The sequence below is a fragment of the Sprattus sprattus genome (genome assembly GCF_963457725.1).
Source record: "Sprattus sprattus genome assembly, chromosome: 4".
Taxonomy (NCBI): domain Eukaryota; kingdom Metazoa; phylum Chordata; class Actinopteri; order Clupeiformes; family Clupeidae; genus Sprattus; species Sprattus sprattus.
The window spans coordinates 29,394,241-29,418,718 of NC_137923.1; the positions used below are offsets into that span (position 1 = coordinate 29,394,241).

At 41.3% G+C, this 24,478-nt stretch overlaps 1 protein-coding gene across 1 annotated transcript; it reads left to right on the forward strand.

Annotated features, from left to right (window-relative positions):
* Window positions 1–6,152: 6,152 nt before the first annotated feature.
* pcmtd1 (protein-L-isoaspartate (D-aspartate) O-methyltransferase domain containing 1) lies at window positions 6,153–22,563 on the forward strand. The gene is given in 8 exon segments (XM_080836110.1): window positions 6,153–6,293; window positions 7,865–7,967; window positions 13,764–14,262; window positions 15,012–15,114; window positions 15,388–15,559; window positions 16,662–16,785; window positions 19,809–20,065; window positions 20,068–22,563. Coding segments are annotated over 6 exon segments (1,092 nt in total). The 5' UTR covers window positions 6,153–6,293; window positions 7,865–7,967; window positions 13,764–13,955; the 3' UTR covers window positions 20,197–22,563.
* Window positions 22,564–24,478: the final 1,915 nt, after the last annotated feature.

A 24,478-nucleotide genomic window follows, 5' to 3' on the forward strand; every position in this document is an offset into this window, starting at 1 on the left:
GCTTGGGTCTGAGTCGGCTGAGTTCATCTTGGCTGGTTCGTACTGTTACGAATTGGGGTTGGGGTGTGAACTCAATAGCACGACTCAGACACAAGGGGTAGAATAAAGAATAAACTTTTACTGTCCAGGTTTCGGTACACGGGTAAGCAGTCCAATGGCAGGCAAACAATCCAAAAGGGCAAAGGCAATAGAGAAGTCGAAAACAGTCCAGGGTCAACACGAGGAGAACACTGAGAACACTGAGAACACTGAGAACACTGAGAACACTGAGAACACTGAGAACACTGAGAACACTGAGAACACTGAGAACACTGAGAACACTGAGAAGCAACACGCAACATTAATGACGAACCAGCAACGAGAGACAAGAACACAAGGACTATATATACACACACAACAGATAACAAGGGACAGGTGAAAACAATCAAGGCAGGGCAGACAAGGAGACACAGGTGGACTAAACGAGGTGAATTGACAGGACACAGGAGAAACCAATAAGACAAACAAACCAGGTGATTATTGGGAACAGGTGAGGGGTGGAGACACGGACAACAACAAGGGCACATGGAATACACAAACAAACACAGGGAAGCACATGGTGGAAAGCACATGGTGGGAACAAGGAAGCACAAAGACTAGACAACAAAGATCACATGACACACAAGGGAGACAAACTAATGAACAGCACAAGCACAATAACAAGGGAAGGGCGTGAGGAGACAGACACGAGGAGACAAGGGTAAACAAACACAAAAGAAGGAACACGTGAGAACACAAGGGATACATACAATGAAACAAGACAGGGACAGAACACAGACCTTACACAAACCCATTCTTCAGTTCAGTTAGACTTGCTCATTTATTTTCGTTTTTTTATTTTAGGATGTGAATTTTGTTGCCTGGCAGTATTGCCTAACTGGTTTTCTGTGGGGCAGAGTTGTCATGAAACTGACCTTGAGCTTCCTACTGTAAATTAAGTGTTTGTTTTTACGACATCACCTCAGCATATTACCATTCAATTTACAGAATATGTTTTGAGATTAGAGCTGAGCTCTCTGTCTTGCCTAGTGCCTACCACTTACCACAAAGTCACCTCCTGGCACAAAAACGAATAAATATTCAGTCACCAAGCTCACGCATGTGACTTTACCTATGACAGTAAAGTTAAATTTAATTTAAGAGCCCAACGTAGAGCCTTTGCCTATGCTGAGGCCCGTGCACTCATTTAACCTCCTGTCCTCCTTGACCTGACTGCATCTGCTAAATTGATCAGTCTCTGCAGCTACCTCACATCACTCAAACTCACAACATGCAACATCCTGTGAATTCCCCCTGGGGGTAACTCAGTGCATGGAGAGATTCGTGGACTGAAAGTGATTCACCAGTCTGCGGCGATGGCTCCTCTCCAGTTCCCCTGAGGGCATATGTAATGTATACTGTAATGTCAGCTCTCTATAGCAGGGACCCACAGCCACAGCCGCAGCTTAGTATATTTTCCATTATACAGTACATACAGCGGGTGAAATAAGTATTGAACACGTCACCATTTTTCTCAGTAAATATATTTCCAAAGGTGGTATTGACATGAAATTTTCACCAGATGTTTGTAACAACCCAGGTAATCCAAACATACAAAGAAACCAAAACAAATTAGTTCAGAAATTAAGTTATGTCTAATAATATGAAATGACACAGGAAAAAAGTATTGAACAAGCTTACTGATATTTATTGAATACTTTGTACAAAAGCCTTTGACAGCTTCAAGACGCTTCCTGTATGGAGAAACTACTTGTATGCATTGCTCAGATGTGAGTTTGACCCATTCTTCAACACAAAAAGGCTTCAATTCTTGAAAGTTCCCTGGGCCTCTTCTATGAACTCTGATCTTCAGTTCTTTCCATAGATTTTCGATTGGATTCAAGTCAGGTGATTGGTTTGGCCATTCTAGCAGCTTTATTTTCTTTCTCTGAAACCAATTGAGAGTTTCCTTGGCTGTTCATTGTCTTGCTGAAATGTCCACCCTCGTTACCTCTTCATCATCCTGGTAGATGGCAGCAGATTTTAATTAAGAATGTCTTGATACATTTTTTCCATTCATCCTTGCTTCAATTGTGTGACATTTGCCAGTACCATATGCTGAAAAGCAGTCCCACACTATGATGTTCCCACCTTCAAAGTTCACTGTTGGGATGATGTGCAGTGCCATGTCTCCTACAAACATGGTGTGCATTATGTCATCCAAAGAGTTCCATTTTGCTCTCATCTGACCAGACCATATTCTCCCAGTATTTCACAGGCTTGTCCAAATTTCGTGCTGCGAACTTTAAACGAGCTTCAACATGCTTTTTCTTTAGCAATGGAGTCTTATGTGGAGAGCGTGCATACAGGCCATGGGGGTTGAGTGCATTACTTATTGTTTTCTTTTAAACAACTGTACCTGCAAATTCCAGGTCTTACTGAAGCTCTCCACGAGTGGTCCTTGGCTCTTTGACAACTCTTCTGATAATTCTTTTCACTCCTCTGTCAGAAATCTTGCGAGGAGCACCTGGTCGTGGCCAGTTTATGGTGAAATGATGATCTTTCCACTTCCAGATTATGGCCCGAAACAGTGCTCACTGGAATATTCAGAAGTTTAGAAATGCATCTGTAACCAATGCCATGAGTATGTCTTGCAACAATAAGGTTGCAAAGGTCTTGAGAGAGCTCTTTGCTTTTACCAATCATGAGTTGCTTCTTGTGTGACACCTTGGTAATGAGACACCTTTTTATAGGCCATCAGTTGGGATATTAATTTGCACTGACTAGGGGCCAGATTGCCTTCTAATTACTGAAAGATTCCAGCAGTTTTTTTGGCTTTCCATGCCTTTTTGCACCTCCCTTTCTTCATGTGTTCAATACTTTTTTCCTGTGTTATTTCACATTAATACACATTACTTAATTTCTGAATGTATTTGTTTTTTTTCTTTGTATGTATGAATTACTTGGGTTGTTACCAACATGTGGTGACAATTTCATGACAATAGCACCTTTGGAAATATATTAACTGAGAAAAATGGCGACGTGTTCAATACTTATTTCACCCGCTGTATATCATACCTGCCAGAATAAGAATGTCCACTAGATGGGGTTGTTTGGCATAGAAAAGCCTTAAGCATTAGACTGGAAATAATTGTGCAGACCGAAAATTACCTTTGTAATTGAGTTTTCTATTCAATATATCATTAAAAACTTGAATTGCAATGAGCTCCTATGTCTTTATACTTAATAGGTTGAGTTAATAACCATCAAGAGACTTGCTACCTTACAACTCACTAGGTCTCTCAATTCAATATCTTAAGCTTGTGGTTTGCTTGGTATAAATGTACTTTTGTTATCTTTGTCAATCAGTAATTCCTAGTTTTTTGCCACAATATATTACTATATATGGATGTTTTGTCGTGCAATTGCTGAATTTATTATTTTTAAACCACTTCTTTACCTGAGCACCATACTACAGTATCTTCAAATGACCAATGTGTCATACTTCATTAAAATGCCCAAGCTCACACCTGACATACAGTAAATGACACATGTCACCATGAGTGCTCACCTGGTGCCCCTGATGAGCTGCTGTCTGCTGCGCTACATCATCACGGCTGAGTGCTCTCACCATGCTCTGCTCCTGGTTCACCTCACTCAACAGAGTGGAATATTACAGGCCCTTTGAGGTCAATCTGAAGTAGGCCTGTGCAGAAATCCTAGGTGCTATGGCCTTAGTAAAGATGAACGTGAAGCATACATTAAGTATTCAATATTAAGTTTCTTATGAGAGGGATGATATTAAACCCCAATACCGTAAAAAATCCCCAGAATATACTGTGATATAGTGGTACTGAAAAGTGCAGGGTAAGGGTAAACTACACTGCAAGCAGTCGTATAAATAAATTGGAACACTACTACTACCACCACTAATAATGATAATAATAATAATAATAACAACAACATTGTACATCTACAAAGGCCCATGTTTCTACCTTACAAGATAAAATAAGCAAGCTATAAGATCTACCTTCACCGCTGACCCATAATAAACTGAACACCAACAGCTGAACTTGAAGACAGCCGTTTGGCTTGGGGCTGAATGTTGGCACGCTTTTTGGAGTACGTCACTGGGGGTATTCCAAGTTCATGGTTTAAGTAACCTCAGAGTAAGTGATATACCTCCTAATTTTGATGGCACAATTACTTTTAATAGGGAGAATGGTGTTTGTGCCGTGTGTGTGTGTGTCGTGTGTGTCGTGTGTGTGTGTGTGTGTGTGTGTGACGTGTGCTTGTGCGTGTGCGTGTGCGTGTGCGTGTGTGAGAATTGTGTAATGCTTTACGGCACCATGTCACACACCAGCATCCATGGTCAGACCCTTCAGCTAGCAATCAAAAACAGCTAGCTACGTATTCTCTGTTTGGACATAATTACATTGAGTCAGTGAAGAGACCGAAGAAGGCGTTGTTGGAAGAAGTGAGGAAGAGAAAAAGAGTGACTGAGCACGAGACCAGACGAGTAAATCTCAGACTGGCTTTTACTTGTTTGTGAGAGGTAGGAGTGCAACAGATACACATAATTGCAACATTCCATAATTGACAGGAGTGGCCAAATAGTTTTGTCCATATAGTGTATGTCTGTTGCTCTCCCTCTGCTAACAACAAGAAATAACATACTACAAAGTAAGTCACTTAACTAATGTGTTACCAATTTCACAAGTTGATCAGAAGCTAACCAGTTATCTTTTCCAATCAGAGATTATAAGTGTTACAAGTTAACTTGTAAGGATTAAGTGGCATCATTGCTGAATTGCAACCATCTAAATACTCGCTCTCCAAGCATGTACGAGAACCTACCGTGGCTGTCAAATGCCATAAAAATGCAAAAGAAGCTCACTAGTCATTGTTTTGGTTTGTCCATTCTGGGCTACTGTAGAAACATGGTGGTGCAACACGGCACACTCTGTGGAAGAGGACCCTCTCCCTATGTAGATGTAAGGGCTCACTCTAAGCTAACGAAATGAGGCCTATTCAACTGGACCAACATAGTGCTCCACCTTTAGGCCACACCGATTTGAGCAGTGAACCAAAAGTCCTCCACTCAACCTGAGCAGTCTAAAAGAAAGGCCTTGGTGGCGCACGACAGCGTGACCACATGCTAATAAATACCTCAAACTTAACATTCAGAATGGACTGACCGGATGTAAGCCGATGGGAGGGAGAGGGCGCATTACATACATGAGGACATATTTGTTTGGGCTGGCCTTTTTGATTGATCACGTGACCGTGGTGCACTTGGGGGCTCTAAACACTACTTTGTATCCGTGCAGAAAGTGCTACACTGGGTGTTGTATTGAAAGCGGTGTAGCTCCATTTGAATAAAAATCGGGCAGCACTTAGGCCCAGTGAAGCACAAAAGCGACGAGTTGTATACGGCAATTGTTACACGCCATTGTACACTAATAAAAACATAATTATGAACACAATATTCCATTAATGCTAATACATCCTCCTAAATCTTTCACATTGCAGCATTAAGTAAATACATTGATTGCCTAAGGATTTGAAAGCCACAATCAGTTGCATAGAATAAATCACAGGCACTGGACCTGTGAGTTTCATAAGAAACCGCTGGGTGAGTAAAGACAGAGGCGCTGCAAGGACTTTGGTAAAGAGTTGTCTGTAACCATGGCTATCACCCTGTCTCACACTAGTCCGTCCTTTGCTGTTGTAAAATATTGATAGCAACATCTTTATGTGCGAAAACCTTCATTTTTTCACAAGATTGTTTTTCGTTGGAACCAGGAAGTGTTAAAATGCACTAAAACTAAAAAAAACTGCAAACTTCCGGTCGACTTGCAAACTCTATTGGGGGGCTTTGAAGGATTATTTGAGTGGTGTAGCCTACTTGTTTGGATGTTTAGTTCACATATGTATGTATGTTCTCCAGTATCGCTGACTCTTGCTTTCATAGCTTGGATCTCGGGTTGGTGGCCACTGGCCAGGTCTTGTTGGTGCGTGTGTGGTTCATGCAGAATTCTATTCTTGTCATCCCGCGAAAACACGTCTGTCTGGACTGGGTCAAACACGTGACATATGTTTACATCCTCTCAGCTGTTCCTGGAGAAAAGACAGCGGCAATCGGCCCTCTTCGAAAAAACTATATTTATGTGAGCTGTCTGTGGCACCATACGGCAGTGTCTCTCTAGATCGTGTTAGAAGTACACATATGACTTAATTTACTCCATTGACTGAGGCTGATAAAAGCGAATCAGGTTAGTGGATTTTTTTTTTCCTGAATTGTTATGATGTCGACATTTTGTTTGTTATAGCAGACAAGTCCCTTGCTAGGTCTACCTTTTTAGTGATGTGAAGTGAACAAACATTACCATTGTGTTGCGTACTGGCTTTAGGTTTAACTCCTGTTGTACATTTATCGACAGTAGAGCAAACAAAATCCTCTTAATAACAGAATTTCAAGGGTTACGACCAGCGACGCGAGATGAGAGCCTGATAAAGTAGCATCGCTAACCTTATTCTAGTTGTTAGCCAAGCTGATGAATCGTGAAAATAATCATTCGTTAAACGTCTGTTTTTAGCGCAAATAACGTTAAATTCATTAAATACATACAAGTTAAATGCTTAGCTAAGCGATACCAGTTATGTTTTGCGTGACTCCATTTCACCTTGTTAAATTGAATGTAATCGCATAATCGTTATTATTTGGAGTTTGTAACAATCAATAAGCAGGCTCATCTCTGCAAATAAAAGTGTTTTCGCAATGTGCAGAACTGTCCTCTAGATGTATTTTCGAAGTCATACTAAAAGTAAACAACACCTCGACTGCTCAAGTTGCAAGCTAGCCTACGCATCTCCTGTTAGCCTACTCGTTGTTATAAAACCGTCATCTTCCCCGAGTGCGCTGTTCTTATCGAAGTACCTGCTAGTTCTTTCTGCGTACGCTACATGGCATTAGCTTGCTAATACGACTCAGCAGGGTAAGCTTTAGCGCTGAAAAACAGCTATTCATTATTCTTTTCCGTTGACACAGGTAGGACACTCGTCTTTGTTTATGAGGGACCAGACACGGCGGGCTTTACAGTGTCATCACATCGCCCACATAAATTCAGCTACCAGAGCATTTGAGTGCCACACCGCTTTGTTTCTGCAGAGCCCACACGCAGTGCGGATGTGGCAGGCATTGCACGACTTGCTTGAGGTCTCCCAATGTGTTATGTTGAGTTCAGTACATTTGCTATTCTCCTGCGCCTAAATTCCAACATCCGCCGCGCCACTCTGGTTTGCTGCACATTTGCTCCGTTGAGAATCAACTACATTTTGATACCGGAAATAGGAGGATGGCATTCATTTTAGTCCGCATTGATTTTCCCGAGACTCAAATCAACTTTTCTAGAAGCCATACAGCCCACCTTGCGAGTTTGTCATCACAGGCTGTACCCTTTTGCCTTCTTTTATCCCTGACCCTAATACATACTTCTTGAGAGAACACCTATGTTCAAACAGTGTACATTTCTCATTCAATAGAGATGAAATCCGAGTTGTTTTAAGATTTGGCAGTAAATGACAAGGGATTAGGAGTTTTGCAAAGGTAGCCATTTGCCACAACGTGCATTTGCAGTCTGTTCCTCACTCAATCCTATTCTGAAAATAAGACATGTTGTTCACTAGTGTTATTATAGTTTGACCTGCCTGTGTAATTCATCCTGATGCATTGTGCAAACACATGGTCTTCCACACACACAGTTCCTTCAAAGGAACCCATACAGCATTGGCTCCCTCTGCCCATGTGTTTATGTATCTAATTTCACTGTGCCTGTGATTGCAGTGGGGTGTTGCAAGCCTGGAATCTGTGACCTGCATCCTCCACCATACAGATCATTGGGTTTCCTCATCCACAGAACAGGATATTGTTCTGGCTGCTGTTCAGGGTATGTCCCCTAATCAGCCCTGCGCAACCCTGCAGCACTCTAGTCTAGGTCTCTTCATCTAAGGACACGCTGGCAAACATTAGACCCTATGCTCAACATTATATCTAGCCTGGCACAATTCACAGCCATATACAGTGGCTTGCGAAAGTATACAACCCCCCCGAAAGATATCACCATTTCAACTGTTACAAAAGATATAAACAGATATCTTCTCACTCAATATTTATTTTTTGAATATTTATGCTGTTGAACATTTCCCAAGGCAATATTAGTCATATTTCTGCTAACATTAAAAACAAATAAAAGGTGATCAAACTGAAACCTACTACTTGCATTAGTATTCAAACTCCTGTGTGTTTGAGCTCCAGATTAAGACCAATGACAAATTATTCACAATTAATACAGAGGTGCCATTCATTTGACCATAACTTAATTAGGTACTACGCATGAGTGGTTAAAGTACAGATCTCCTTCTGAATATGAAAATCAATCTGTCAAAGGGTCATCAGACAGATTATAAAATAACAGAAGAAACTAAGACTAAAGAGACATGGTGATTCTAGTGCTTAAGTGTGGAATAGACTCCACTCAAGAAAATATCTAAATAAGTGTTTTGATGTCCAGTTGAGCACCATTGAATCCGTGAGAAGAAAGTGGAAGTTGCATCACACCCCCCAGATGCTTTGTAGAAAAGTTCAGTGTCCAGTGGCTGTAATTAGGGTGCAGGTGTAGGAGCCCCCAAACCTAATAGCTATCCATGCAACTGGACTCTGTCGGAGGGTGGCAGAAAGAACCCATTGTTTTAGGAGATCCACATTAAAGCATATATGGCGGGTTGCTTAAGCTAGGGGAAAGGTTTTTTAATGTTCTCATGAGCACAGATAAGAGCTTTTGGCCCATCCTCAAAGCGCTAGACAGGGCATAAATCTAACACGGCTAATGCTACAAGAAATACCATCCCAGCTGTGAAATATGGCAGTGGTGACATCATACTGTCAGGATACTTCATGTCTGCAGGAACTGGGAAACTTTTCAGAATTGAAGAGAGAATGAATGGAAATAAATTCTACACAATATGACAAGGACGCCTGTTGCAGTCTACTGTGTCTTGGGAGAGGGTTTGCCTGCCAGGAGGACAGTAATCCAAGGCACAGGGCTAAAGCAACACTGTGGTGTCTCAAAGACGGTACAATTAATATCAGAATTGCTGGAATGGCTCAGCCAAAGCCCTAATTAAAATCCTACTGTTAATCTGTGGCACTACAGTCCAGGGGCCGTATTCACAAAGAATCTTAGGGCTAAAAGTAGCTCATAAGTGGCGAATTTAGGAGAAACTCCTAAAAATAATGGGCGTGTCAGTCTTAAATGTAGGACTCCTAATTTTTTTTACTAAGAGCAATTCACAAAATATTTTATCCCTAAAAGTAGCACCTAAGTCTAGGACAGCTTAAAACTCCTCATGAGGACTCCTAAATCACTAAGACCTATTCACAAAAAATCGTAAGATGGCTGCAACCGACTTGGAATTGATAAAAGACATTGCTTAAACCGTGAAGGTATTAATATTGTCGTAGAATTAGCGCGGGATGCAATGACGCCTTTAAACAACGATGTGTCCCGAAGTAAAATGTTTGGAAACATAAAGATAGCCTATTTGGCTTTGCTGAAAACGCAAATGACGACACTGGAAATCATCAGTCAGCCGTTTAATTCATCAAACTATCAACGCACTGTAGACCCCACATCATCCAACAGTTTATCCAGTTGCTTTTGGACAATCGCCAAATTACACAATATCAAAGTAAATTCCATGGCGATCGCAGGAATGTCCAGTGACAGGACACACATTACAATAATTCGTCCACCGTGATCTGGATGTACCGATGACTCGTGCATTTCAACGGAGAGCGGTCGCAGGTTTTTGAGAATTTACCAGCTGGATGCCGCTGGGGTGACAGTGGCTATTGGTCCTGGGACCAGTAGGCTTTCGCCTGGGCTACGGTTCACGCTCGTTTCGCTTTGATCAATTAAGATTGGAGGGCTTGAAGGGCCGTATGTGCTGATATTTGAAGTGGTCAAGAGCTGGAAATATAATAGCCTAACAGTTTGCTGGGTGCTTTAATTATTACTGCCTTGATTACATGCAATTGCCATATTATATATTGATCGCTTTCTATGTATCTTATCGTGCAAAGTGTCATTCCCGTTGGATGCACAAACTTGTCATCATGCGTGTGCATTCTGCTAACTGCACTGTCCATAACTATTTAATATGACTTAATTTGAAGCCTAGGTTATTCTCTTATTTTCAGTTGATATAGTGGGATTGTTAGAGGGACGTCACGAATGAGTTTTTAATGAGAGAGCCTGTCAACAACCAATCACCGTCCTCACCCCTTCTAAACTCGTGCATGAGAATCGTCGTCATCCATAGCAACGGAGTTTTTATCTTAAGCTTAGGAGTTGGTATTATCCTTAGTATGAGTAGGTCTCAGAGCCGTTGTGAATCACTTTTAAGAAATTACTCATACGTAAAAGGTTTTAGCGCGAGTTAGGAGCACTCCTAGTGGTAAGATAAAAGGCTTTGTGAATACGGCCCCAGGACCGCCATCCAATCAACCTAGATAATCTATGTAAATTCTACCAAGACGAATTTGGGAGATGTCAGCGCAGAACAATGTGCAAAACTGGAACTGTCTCACTTGAAAAGACTTAAGGCTGGTATTGCAGCAACAGGGGGTTTCTCTACCATGAATTAATGAATAGGTGTTCAATTCTTATGCAAGTAGAATATTTCTGTTTTAATTTATTTATTTTTAATCATAGTACACAAATAACGTATTGAGCCATTAGAAATATACTTAAGCAGATGTGTTCATAATAAAAAATACTGACTAGCAAAATATGTGTTAGTATCTTTTGTAAACCAGCAAATGGTGATGACCTTACAGGGGTTGAATCCTTTTCCGAGCCACTGTAAATAGGGCCTTCTGTTTATATCTAGATAGAGGCAGAGAGAGAGTTATTGATTATTAACATTTGATCTTGTGAACATTTTAGTAGTTTCTCAAGACATTCTGGGTAAGGCAGTGTCACTCCTTGGCTGTAGAAGGCTCTAAGTAATAATACATACAGTGCCCGCCGCAATTATTGGCACCCTTAGTGAATGAGACCAAAACAGGCTATGAAAAAATATTTGTCTGCTGTTTATCCTCTTGGTCTTTCACTCAAAATATTCTCAAAAATCGTACCTTTTCATTGAAAGAAAATTATTGAAAGAAAACATTTTAATTTTACATTAAATAAATATTATTCTCCTAAACAGGTGTGCCACAATTATTGGCACCACTTAATTTAATGTTTTGAGCAGCCTCCCTTTGCCAAGATAACAGCTGCAAGTCTTCTCCTATAATGCGTGATGAGGTTGGTGAACACATGGCACGGATCTGAGACCATTCTCTTTCCACAGATTTTCTATGGGGTTTAGGTCTGGGGACTGTGATGGCCATGGTAAAGCCTTTATTCTGCTGTCGGTGAACCATTTTTGTGTTGATTTTGAGGTGTGCTTCGGATTATTGTCCTGCTGGGAGGTCCAACGAAGGCCCATTTTAAGCTTCCTAGAAGGGGCTGTTAGGTTAGGGCCTTTGGAAAAAACAGTCCCCCAACATCAGAGATCCGCCACCATACTTCAAAGTGGGTATGGGGTGCTCTTCTGTATGGCTACCTTTCTGTCTACGCCAAACCCACCTTTGTGTTTGTTGCCAAGAAGCCTTATTTTGGTCTCATCTGACCATATCATTTTAATATAAAAGTGATTGACATCAGAGGCTTTTTTCTGATAACCCTCAAAAACAACTTGTGGTGATGTAGGTGCAGTCTGATGGTAGTTCTGGAGACTTTCCGACCCTAGGACGTAACTAACCTCTGCAATTATCCAGCTGTGATCCTTCGAGATTCTTTTGCCAGTCGAACCATCCTCCTCACGGTGCGTGGGGTCAATTTACAGATAGGTCCTCTTCCAGGCTGATTCCTTACATCTCCTGTCGCTTTTAACTTCTTAGCTATTGCCCTGATTGTGGAAGTGGGTATTTCCAACTGTTTAGATATTTTCTTATATCCCTAAATCCGGGTTCCAGCAGCTCAACAACTTTTTGGCGCACTTTGACACTGAGTTATTTTGTCTTTCCCATCTTGATGAATGACTAAGGGTATTTGGCCTGTGTCACCTCATATTTATACCTATGTGAAGCAGGAAGCCATGTTTGACCACTTAAGAGTCCCTAATCAAACAGGTGAACTCAAAATGTTTTAAAATGACTGCTTATATACTTCAGTTAGATTTTAATTAAAGGATTTTCTAGGGGTGCCAATAATTGTGGCACCCATGTTTTGGAGAAAAATATTTTATGTAATGTCAAAAATGAATTCTTTCAAGATTTTTACTTCAATGAAATGGTAAGATTTTTGTGAATATTTTTGAGGGAAAGACCAAGAAGATAAACAGCAAAGATATAATTTTTCATAGCCTGTTTTGGTCACATTCACTAATTGCGGAGGGCACTGTATTTACTTGATGACTTCCTAAACCATTGCCTTTGTGAGACACTTTTCTTAATATGCACAATATTGTCTTTGTGAACAAATAAAATTACTCTATTAGTATTGTATTTTAATTAGTCTTAGATTATTGACTGGGCATTGCATGCCATCCATTAGCCTGTATTTGCTGCTACAGCTTTCCATTCGTGTGTGTTTGTGTGCATGTGAATGTGAATGTGTGTTTGTGTGTGCATGTGAATGTGTATTTGTGTTTGTGTTCATGCATGAATGTGAATGTATGTATTTCTTTCACCCTCCTTTAATTTGTGGTCCACTTTAAATGAGAAAAAATGACAGCTCTACTTTCTGCAGAAACAATACAATAATCCCCAGTAAAATTATATATGTAGTTGTCTTTGAAACAAGCATATTTAAAATTAAAACTACCACCAGGTTTTAATATTATGTTTTTTGTACATGTGTGTAAGATCCAACATATTCTCTCTCTCATGCATTGTGGGGTAAGCTATCTAATGCCGATGGCGGTATGTATTCACTGTCAGCTTGTCTGGCTTAAGGGAGAAAAATGATCTGACCCAATTTTCCCTGCAATATTTTTACTGCAGAAAACTCAAAGGACAGCATTTTAGAGAGGTGTAGAAAAAAAGTAGGACAAAGATTGCCCTGGCAGTGGTATTAACGAGGGAAAGGTTATGAGCCCGGGTAATCCAACAGAGAATAAGGTAAAGCGCATAAACCGGCACACTGTTCATTTGATACACGTCACATGTAAGGGTTGGTAGAGCACACTTTATTTTCTTTACAGTATTGACATGCAAATAATAGACTTTGGATTGCAGTTGGTAGTTGCAGTCGGACTGCATCTGTTTTGAAGAAAGGACACAGATGTGACGGGAAATAAAAAAGTGAAATTCTGAATGCTTCCCCCTTCTCTGCTCTGTTTTCTACACTCCTTCAGTGTAAGCTTATTTGAAGGCTACACTTCTGGAAGGGCTTTTGTGCAAACAATTTTGGCACACCGGCAGAATTCTTCCATTTAACCACCGGCAAGGTGTTTTTATGTCTATGCTTTAAGCTTGAAATTTGCAGTATTTCATTCTAATTTAGTAAGTCAGTTGAAGAAGAAATGTTGCACTGGCCAGGATAAAACAAGCAATATTATATAAACTTGTATAATATTATATCATAATAAATTACTATTATTAAAATTCTTAATTTTTCTCTGTCATATTTTAGTTGTTCTTGGACCACCTGTTTGAGATGCCAATCTGACGCAACCTGCAGGAGCTGATCCTACCTGTGTCACCAGCCTGTGTCTCCATGTAAGATCTGGCCCTCCGCTGAAAGTTTATTTATTTTTGTTTGTTTGATTTTTTTTGGCGGGGGAGGCTGCTTTTGCGTCCATTTTGTTTTGGCATTTTTGGCATCATGGGCGGAGCCGTGAGTGCCGGGGAGGACAACGATGACCTGATTGACAACCTGAAGGAAGCCCAGTACATCCGCACCGAACGGGTCGAGCAGGCCTTCCGGGCCATCGACCGCGGCGACTACTACTTGGACAGTTACCGGGAGAATGCCTACAAGGACCTAGCGTGGAAAAATGGCAACCTCCACCTGTCAGCACCGTGCATCTACTCGGAGGTGATGGAGGCGCTGAAGCTTCGGCAGGGACTGTCCTTCCTCAACCTGGGCAGCGGCACAGGCTACCTGAGCACCATGGTGGGCCTCATCCTCGGTAACGGCACTCCTCATCTCCTCTTCCTCATCTCCTCTTCCAAAGCATGAGGCACAGGCAGAGGTTTACAAATGGAGGCCTGTTTGTTCTAAATTGAGTTCTGAGTGACTCGTAGAGCAGCAGTAGAGTGCTGTTCTTGCGACAGCAGGTTATGAAGTGGAAACTGTGTGACCTGTGATCTCGGTAAAACGTTGAAGCTGTATTAACTGGAAGCTGTATTAACTAAAAAAATGTGTTAAGTTAAGCATTTTCTTGAACACTTTGTCCCATTTAGAAGTTCAACCAGGTTTATATGTGTTTTTAGACACACTAGATTACAAAACAATATTGAAAAGGTTAAATTGCAGTAATTGTACTGTGTATAGTTTTAGTGGCATCTAGTGGTGAGGTTGCTGAATACCCCTGACTACCTGCGGTGGCCGTCAAATGGCATAACAATGCAAAAAGCCCTATCTCAAGCCAATGTTCTGGTTGGCCCGCTCTGGGCTACTATAAAAACATGGCAGATTCTATGAAGAGGACCCGCTCCCTATTTAGATAAAAAGGGCTCATTCTAAGCTAATGAAAACATGATTCATAGTTACAGGTATTAAGACACTAATGAAAACATAATTATGGAAATTATATTACAATTCTACCAATAGATGCCACTTAAAACTACACACTGTACCTTGAACCTATCCTAACTGGTTGCAGTACGATGCACAGATTCATGAGTTCAGAGTTGACTCTCATACAATGGCTTCCAGGTCCATTTGGAGTGAATCACGGTGTTGAACTACACAAGGATGTGGTGGAGTATGCCAAGGAGAGGCTGGATGACTTCATTAGAAACAGTGATAGCTTTGATAAGTGAGTGAAACTAAATATATGTATGTTCACAGTTATAATTACCATAAAGGAGTACAAATATTATAATTTGTTTTATGTGCATAGATTTAAAGTTACAGGAATGACTACTGTAACACATGCTCCTACTTATGATCCGGGAGCATTTTTACATTGATGTTGAAGATGTGTCAGAGATAGTCATTCAAGTCATATTTGCTTAGTTTATGCATTTATACATTTTTCTTTATGTTTATTTTTTTGTATTTGTTTTATGTATTTATCGTTCTGTTGCAGGTTTGAATTCTGTGAGCCAAAATTTGTTGTGGGAAACTGCCTAGAAATTTCCCCTGACAGCCACCAATACGATCGCATGTACTGCGGAGCTGGAGTCCAGAAGGACCATGAGAACTACATGAAACTCATGCTCAAAGTGGGAGGCATCCTCGTCGTGCCAATTGAAGACCAGGTACTTGCAGAGGAAGCAAAGCGAAAACAAATTGCAATACAAAAAAGCACTTTCCAAAATGTGTTTCCCACAAGCTTTGGTGCTGTGATGGGTTGTCTGTGAAAATAACTGACCCGCTCTTTCTGTGAAGTGTGTTCTTCACTTCCTTCTGCAGTCCATATGTGCTTCATGTTGAATTTGGATGTGAGTTCAGAGTGCAGTCTGGTGACTGAAGGAGAGAACGCTTAGAGAGAGGCAGTGGCGGCGGCGGCGGCAGCACATGCTCGAGCAGGCAGAAGAAACACGTTAGGTATGAGTACGGCCTGTAGTCGTAGCGTCTGCTGCAGGCATACTCAAAGGCTTCCACAGGAACTGGGTTGGATGTTAGGCGCTTCCAATGACCGTGTACACGAGTGCTGGCCAAACCTGAACCTTAGTGGTCTTACATTTTCGTGTCTGTTGGAGGTCAAGGAATAGCTGTCAGGTGTATACCTAAGATTCCACTGTAGAGGGTACTTTCCCTAAATATGCGCTCTTGTGTCTGTATAGCTCTAGTCTTTATATAAATCTATATATTTGGTCTCTACAGAGTACATACAGTATGATGTATGGCAAACAGGTGACACGTTTCTTAACACAAGATGTATATTGTATTTTGTGTAAAACTATGCCACAGATTGGTTAGAATAATGACCTGGTAAATTGTGTCATTTGTGATAAAAGGTTAAAGGAACACATGAAATGAAACTTGATGAACGCGTTAAAATTAACAGGAAAGACTACATTTGATAATCTCAAGCTGTCTTTTTAATGGTGGTTTGAGATCAGAGATCTGTATTCATGAAACGTGCAGCAAGACCGAGCAACCGAGAAATGGGAAACGCTAAATTAGGGAAAAACAGCAACCCATCAACTCCAATGTCCTCCAAGGTACAACTCCAATTATTGCCCTCTATTAAAATGATCCAAGCCTGCAAGCATATGCGCTCCACTGTTGTGCCACCACTCCAACAGACAGGACTCCACTCTCAAACCCGTTCAGCTTCTGTGCCTGTAGGAAACCCTATTTTGGCCCTGGTTGCCACGTGTTCCCATGGCTTCCTGTCACTCTGTGTTGCTGCAGTTGACTCAGATAACCCGGACCGGGCAGAGCTCCTGGGAAAGCAAGAACATCCTGGCCGTGTCCTTCGCTCCTCTCGTCCAGCAGAACAGAGCTGACTGCGGCAAGCTAGAGGCAGTCCAACTCCGTGAGTCTGTCTGTTTTTATTCTTCATCAGCTCATTGATGGTCATGGAAGCACACTTGATGCTTTCATTGTTTTCAGAGGTCTACAGTGCCGTCATGACACTAACTGTAGGGGTAGGCAGGATGCTGTTTAGCTGGACGCATCTTTTTTCTACCATGACTACTCTAGAGCTGAGGAGAATGATGATGATGATGATAATGATTTTTGAGGATGAAACCTTGTACTGACCAACTCAGGATTACGGTTTCTGGCTTTTTCTGTTGTTAATGGAAATCTGGGATTTTTATTCAAAAGTCAAGAGATTAAGTATTGTTGTAGTAAAGGTTAACCTATGTAATTAGGTAAACCTATGTAATCAGGTAAACCTATGGTAAATTATGCTAGGGCCTGTCTTCCATAGAGTTACAAAGGGGATAAAACATGGCCAAATATACATGTGATAGAATATACAGCCGCGGAAAAAATTAAGAGACCACTTCAAAATTATCAGTTTCTCTGGTTTTACTATTTATTGGTATGTGTTAAAGTAAAATGTACATTTTTAGTTTTATTCTATAACCTACTGGCAACATTCCTACCAAATTTCAAATAAAAATATTGTCATTTAGATCATTTATTTGCAGAAAAATGACAATTGGTCAAAATAGCAAAAAAGATGCAGTGTCTTCAGATCTCGAATAATGCAAAGAAAACAAGCTCATATTCATTTTTAAAATACACAATACTAATGCTTTAACTTAGGAAGAGTTCAGAAATCAATATTTGGTGGAATAACCTTGATTTAAAATCACAACTTTCATGTGTCTTGGCATGCTCTCCACCAGTCTTTCACATTGCCGTTGGGTGACTTTATGCTACTCCTGGCGCAAGAATTCAAGCAGCTCGGCTTCTTTTCATGGCTTGTGACCATCCATCTTCCTCTTGATCACATTTCAGAGTTTTTTTTATGGGATTCAGGTCTCGAAATTGGGCTGGCCATGACAGGGTCCTGATCTGGTGATACTCCATCCACACCTTTACTGGCCTGGCTGTGTGGCATGGAGCATTGCCCTGCTGGAAAAAACACTTCTCAGAGTTGGGGAACATTGTCAGAGCAAAAGGAAGCAAGTTTTTCTTCCGGGACAACGTTGTACTTTGCCTGGCTGAGGTTTGTAAAAGACCATAAGGATTGAAACAAAGCGGACTGGAGGGTCTCCTAGTTCGTCTTCTCTGATGAGTCCAATTTTCAGCTTTGCCCAACACATGGTCATCTGATGGTTAGACGGAGACCTGGAGAGGCCTACAAGCCACAGAGTCTTGCACCTACTGTGAAATTGGACTCATCAGAGAAGACGAACTAGGAGACCCTCCAGTCGGCTTTGGTTCAATCCTTATGGTCTTTTACAAACCTCAGCCAGGCAAAGTACAACGTTGTCCCGGAAGAAAAACTTGCTTCCTTTTGCTCTGACAATGTTCCCCAACTCTGAGAAGTGTTTTTTCCAGCAGGGCAATGCTCCATGCCACACAGCCAGGCCAGTAAAGGTGTGGATGGAGTATCACCAGATCAGGACCCTGTCATGGCCAGCCCAATTTCAAGACCTGAATCCCATAAAAAAAACTCTGAAATGTGATCAAGAGGAAGATGGATGGTCACAAGCCATGAAAAGAAGCCGAGCTGCTTGAATTCTTGCGCCAGGAGTAGCATAAAGTCACCCAACGGCAATGTGAAAGACTGGTGGAGAGCATGCCAAGACACATGAAAGTTGTGATTTTAAATAAAGGTTATTCCACCAAATATTGATTTCTGAACTCTTTCTAAGTTAAAGCATTAGTATTGTGTAGTTTAAAAATGAATATGAGCTTGTTTTCTTTGCATTATTCGAGATCTGAAGAGACTGCATCTTTTTTGCTATTTTGACCAATTGTCATTTTTCTGCAAATAAATGATCTAAATGACAATATTTTTATTTGAAATTTGGTAGGAATGTTGCCAGTAGGTTATAGAATAAAACAAAAATGTACATTTTACTTTAACACATACCAATAAATAGTAAAACCAGAGAAACTGATAATTTTGAGGTGGTCTCTTAATTTTTTCCGCGGCTGTATATTTGCACTAGTTATTTCAATAGAATAGGACTAGCTCACCATTCAATATTTGACCATACTAGGAGCAGTATCCTCCTTTGCATTCCTTCATTGAAAATGCAGCTTTGAAGAGGCTTGCAGGCCATCTTGGAGGCATTTTTAATACTTTATGTAAAAATCAACAGCTAGAACCTCCTCCTAAAAACGCTTGCTTCGATAGAATATTCAATGTGGAGGCAACTCAGAATTCTTGTTCTTGGTACGTATGTTGAATTTTGTTATAATGTGTAGTGTATATTATTGCTGAAAAGACAGCTTTAATCTAAAGTTAAACCTAACACATTGAACACAAGGTTTTTAAATAGATAGATGTTCCAATAATTCTGTTGAAAGAAGTCCACAAATCATTAAGGGCTCTTATTCTTTTATTTCATCACCGGCAAACTGCCTTGCTGCACTACATCATTATGCCCCAAGGGGGCAGGTGTAACTGTGATGTTTCTGGTTATGGCAGTTGATATGGAAATCGGTATCCACGTTACCTTACCACCTAACTTTCCTGAAAAGGAAAAGTCCTGAAAATATGCCAGAAGCTAAAAACCATTAGCTAACAACATTTGAACACTATTTTAAACAGTTTGTTAAAATGCTTGTGTAAGTTCATCAGACTCTGTTGCCACCTGACTGTCAAAATGAGACATGGCAGTTGGATTAATTTACAAAACTTCTGAGTTCCACTGAACTATGGCCACAGGGGGGCAGAATAAATCTGGCTGCCTTGTCTCTCCCTTAGTCTTTACTATGCGCATGCGTTAAAGCACTCCTTACAGATGAGTTTGATGGAGTGCAGGTTACGGTGTAATGAGTACATACACACCCAAGAGTGTAACAAGTGTTTTAAGAGGACATGACTCAGGTGTCCTGGTCTTTCTGACTAATGTTGTGTTCCCACACCAGCTCCCTTCATGATCCGGAGTCTGCAGGACCTGTCGCGTGTCTATATTCGCCGTGCTCTGCACGGCCAGATCGAGGATGCCTGCCCGGCCGCAGATCGCGTGCCCCACAAGCGCAAGAGGCGGCGTTGCCGGAGGCGACGCATCAACACGTACGTGTTTGTGGGCAACCAGCTGATCCCGCAGCGCGTGGAGAGTGAGGAGGAGGAGCGCATCGAGGAGGAGATTAAGGAAGAGGAGGAGGAGGAGGAGGAGGAGGAGGAAAGGAGGGCAGCGACGAGCAGCCACTGAAATCTGAGGAGCCCCATGTCAACCTACTGAGGGAGAAGGTCCTGGGCCTGCCCCTGCCCGACGCGCTCAAGGCCTTCCTGCTGTACTACCGCGAGAAGTGACCAGGGTGCACACACACACACACACTCATTCAGGCACACACCCATGCACACATACGTGCACGCACAGGCACACACACACACACACACACACATACACCCCCACACACTCACACTCACACACACACTCATTCACGCACACACGCATACGCATATACACAAACACATATACTACACGCACATACACAAACAAATATACACGCACATACACGCACATACGTACGCACACGCACACACACACAAACACACACATGCATCCATGCATCCATGCACATGCATCTCAGCATTTCACTCCACCTAATACATACCTAATACATACCTACACACACGCACTGATACACAGACATTTAAGACTTTATGATGAGTGGAAACAAACACAAATACACACAAACACACTCCATGCACAAGTACCAATCTGATGAGTTGTTTCTCTTCATTTATGGTTGATGTAGCATTGTTTTATTTTATTTTAGGTTTTTTTTCTCTCTGGGTGGTGAATCTGTGATGGAAAGACGTTTTTGAGATGATCAGTCATTTTGACTGCTGGCTATTGTGATTTCTATGCTTTGTGCTCTTGAAAGCTTTCACACTTTCTCAGACTTGTTTAAAAAAAAAAACTGATGTTTTTCAAATGATTCTTTAAAAAAAAGGTGTATCATACACAGGTTTCAGTGCAATGTTAGAAGAACAGTCTAGAAGCGTTTTTTATAGAAGCTTTAATCATGAATAGTGTTTTGAATATGAGGAACTGGCTCAGGGTGTCATGAGTAAAGGCATTTAGCGGACGCTAAATACGTGTAATGTAACATGATGTGTCGAAGACTGACACAATGCTGTTGTGCGAGAGTGAACTTGATTAGATGGACACTGAGGTATCAGGGATTATTTTCCAAAAAAGATTAATTCAGAATTGATGCATCTGCTAGTTCGTATTTCTAAAAAACGCCTTATATGAATCCTAGTCTGAATACGTTGTCAGTTGTTTGTGATGTTTGTTTATTGTTGGTTTAAGAAAACAATTCTCGGTAAAGAAGCCCTTATGTTTTATGTGACTATTATTACATGGATAATATGTTCGTTTTTTCTCTCTGCACCGTCACGCACAGTATTATGATCTTCTGATATAGGTTATACCCAAGCTAACAACTTTATGTTTTCTCTCCATTTCAGTCATTTGATTTTTGTGGTTAGGTCGGACAACAGAAGTTTCAGATTGGCCCAAATGCTCTCTGTTATGAAAGCCTTTGAAACTTGTTATAGCAACCCACCACCAATTAGTTTCTGGAGCAGGCAAGCATTCTTCAGTGGCTGTCCACATCCTCCACATGGACAGTCCTGAAGTGTTGGCTTATTAATAGAATGAGAGTGTGGAGGTAGAGGTGTTTCCCCTGTTAGCTGGGGCCATGCGAGGTAAAGGTAAAAAAAAAAAAAAGAAAAAGCTATTACATCACACCAGCAGCTTTTGGAAAGAAGCAGAGGTGCCCTGTATCTCAGAGGTTGCGGTCACAGTAAAGAGGAACTCATTGAACTCTGAACCCACTGAGCCTTTTCAGTGGTCCATCTGACAACTCGTAAACTGTGACAGGTTTTGGCACATAGAGAAAAAAAGAAGTTTGTAAAGACTGTACAGATTTGATACTACTGACTTTATTTTGAGGAACTATGCCACAGATAATCAAATAATCCTGCAATACCTTCCCTACCCCCAAATGCCTGGAATGGCATGTCCTTTCACATTCAAAGCTTTTTTTCTTCCTTTTTGAAATCTGCTTATGAGCTAATGATGTCATTTCCTGTAGATGATAAGCAAGAACAAAAGCCAGTTAAATTTGAAGAGTTGAAGAGGTACCCATTAATCACTGTGGAAGTGACTTTATGTAACTCTGGATAGGGTATTTCTGATCCACTGTATGAATATGTTAACTTCTATTGCACTTTAGTCTCTTATGAAAACTCTATGTCCTTTCTAGCGTATTTACAAAAGAGAGCTTAAGGGTTATTTTGTTCCTTGTCTCACGGTATGGAGTCTTATATATTATGCAGTCACAGCTCTTCTGAACCTGTCTTATGGGGCCTGGAATAATGTACTGTGGTGCCGTATAGTGGGCTATTTGAGGTGGCTTGGAAAACAGAGAATAGCAGATAACGAGGCCAATTGATCATCATCTGCCTCAGTGACGTTAGCAACAGTCGCTTGACGAGGTGTTCGATACATTTACAACCAATGAGGTCGCTAAGTAAACTACTCTCACAATGTTTCTGATTGGTTGACCCTTGGAAACAGATTTGAATGCTCTTAGTGTCTTTTGATCCATAGTTGCGGAATTGAATACTCGAATGTCGGAGAATGGTGTTGACCGGGTCAGTCATACAGTTGTGGAAGTGATGGGGTGGCTTAACATTCCCTTTGGTCCTTGAAAATGGACGGCATGCTGTTGGCAGACTTTCAGAGCCACGTGTGATCTTGTTTTTTTTTCTCTGATGTGTGTCACTCTGAATTGTTTCTAAGTTCATGCTTTCTTTCACAGCCATGTTTTCAATAAATATATTTATACCACTCCTTTAAGAGTCATCAGTGTGGCCTTCTTCATTCAGGTCCAAATACTGGAGAGGGTGTAATAATGACTATGATGGAGATAATAATGTTGTTCCGTCTCCGAGCTTAATAGGAGTAGGAAGGAATAACAGCCTCAATTACTACGGTTCATAACGATTATAACTCCGTTATTCCACTGTTTCGGGCTCGATAGCGGTTCAGGAGGTGAGAGGAGTCGTTTAGCGGTCAGAAGGTTGCTAGTTCAATTCCGATGACTCCTCACTAAATGTTGAAGTGTCCTTGAGCAAGATACTGAACCTCCAACCACTCCCGAGATAGTAGCCTCCGCCATCGGAGTATGAATGGGTAGATGTCTGAGGCTTTAATCTGTAAAGTGCTTTGAGTGCTCTATGAGTAGAAAAGCGTTATATAAATGTAGTCCATTTACTGCAATATCCCCTTTCAATGGATTACTTTCTGGGTGTATGATTTAAACTACTCTATACTTTCAATCTGTACAATTCACAATTCTTGCATTGCCTTTAGCCCAGTGGCTGTTGAAGAACCTGACCCATTCTTCCCATTGGAGCACTCTGCAATTACCTGGATTCTCTTCCTGTAAATCCTTCCAGCAACGCGTATGTCATTTCCTGTGTAACAGTTTGCATCCCGTGAGTATTCTGCACAGTTGAATACACAAGCTCTGCACTCACAACAGCACTGAGCGACGTGGAAGAGTTGAGACTCATGCGTGCTAAGTGTCGTGTGGCCTGAACATCCACCCGCGGCTGTGCATAGCTAAGGCATCCGGCTGACTGTCAACACCTGGGGGGGGGGGGGACCCATTTTAAAGCTTTCCAGAGGGGAAAAAAAAAACTTTCACAGAGCCGGCAGTGGAAGTGCCTTTGTGTCTGGATGTTTGAATAGAATGTATTATTCCCTCTTGAAGTGTGACTGTGGGTGAGAGGCTACAGGAAGAGCACATTAATGAAGTGTGTGTGGGTGAGGGGCTACAGTAAGAGCACATTGACGGCATTCCTTCAGCATCCAACAAGCGGTGAGGAGAGGTGAGGTTCTTCAAGCTTTGTTCACCTGAACCTGAACATTTCGACACTCCAACTTCCATTGATGCATTGTGATCAGTGTGTCCTGACCACCTGAACATGGCAACACAAGACAGGCTCGCATACCAAAAGTGATGTAGGTGAACGATTACTTCATGATTGGAAATGGTTTGATGCGAGAGACTCCAGTTGTTGCATTGTGATGGGTGTGAAATGCTCTTAACCCCCAGTCATCTACACTGTTCACCGGATGTTCACCTTTGCCAGAATGATGGGTGGAACGCTTAAGCTGTCAGTGTTGGACATATGCCCCTTAGTTGTCCAATATTTAATTTATGGGCACACTTTTTTATTCATGACTCTGGAGAGTAAAAGTGTACACTGTTTCCTGTCCAGCCTCCAAATCCTACTTGTTAAACTATGCGGCTCGCTGTCACTTCTGTCTATGTCTGTTTGTAGTTCCACAGTGTGCAGTTGTGTCTGTGTGTAGTTCCACAATGTGCAGCTGCACAACAGGCACGACTGTATTTGGTTTACCATAGTACACAGGATTTGAGTTATTTTAAATCATATTCTGTCTGATGTTACAAAGGCCAGAAACTACATTTGACAGACTAATATCTTTGCTCTCCCTCCCACTTAAAAAACTCCCAGTAAAATAAAACACCTGAAGGTGAACTTTGTA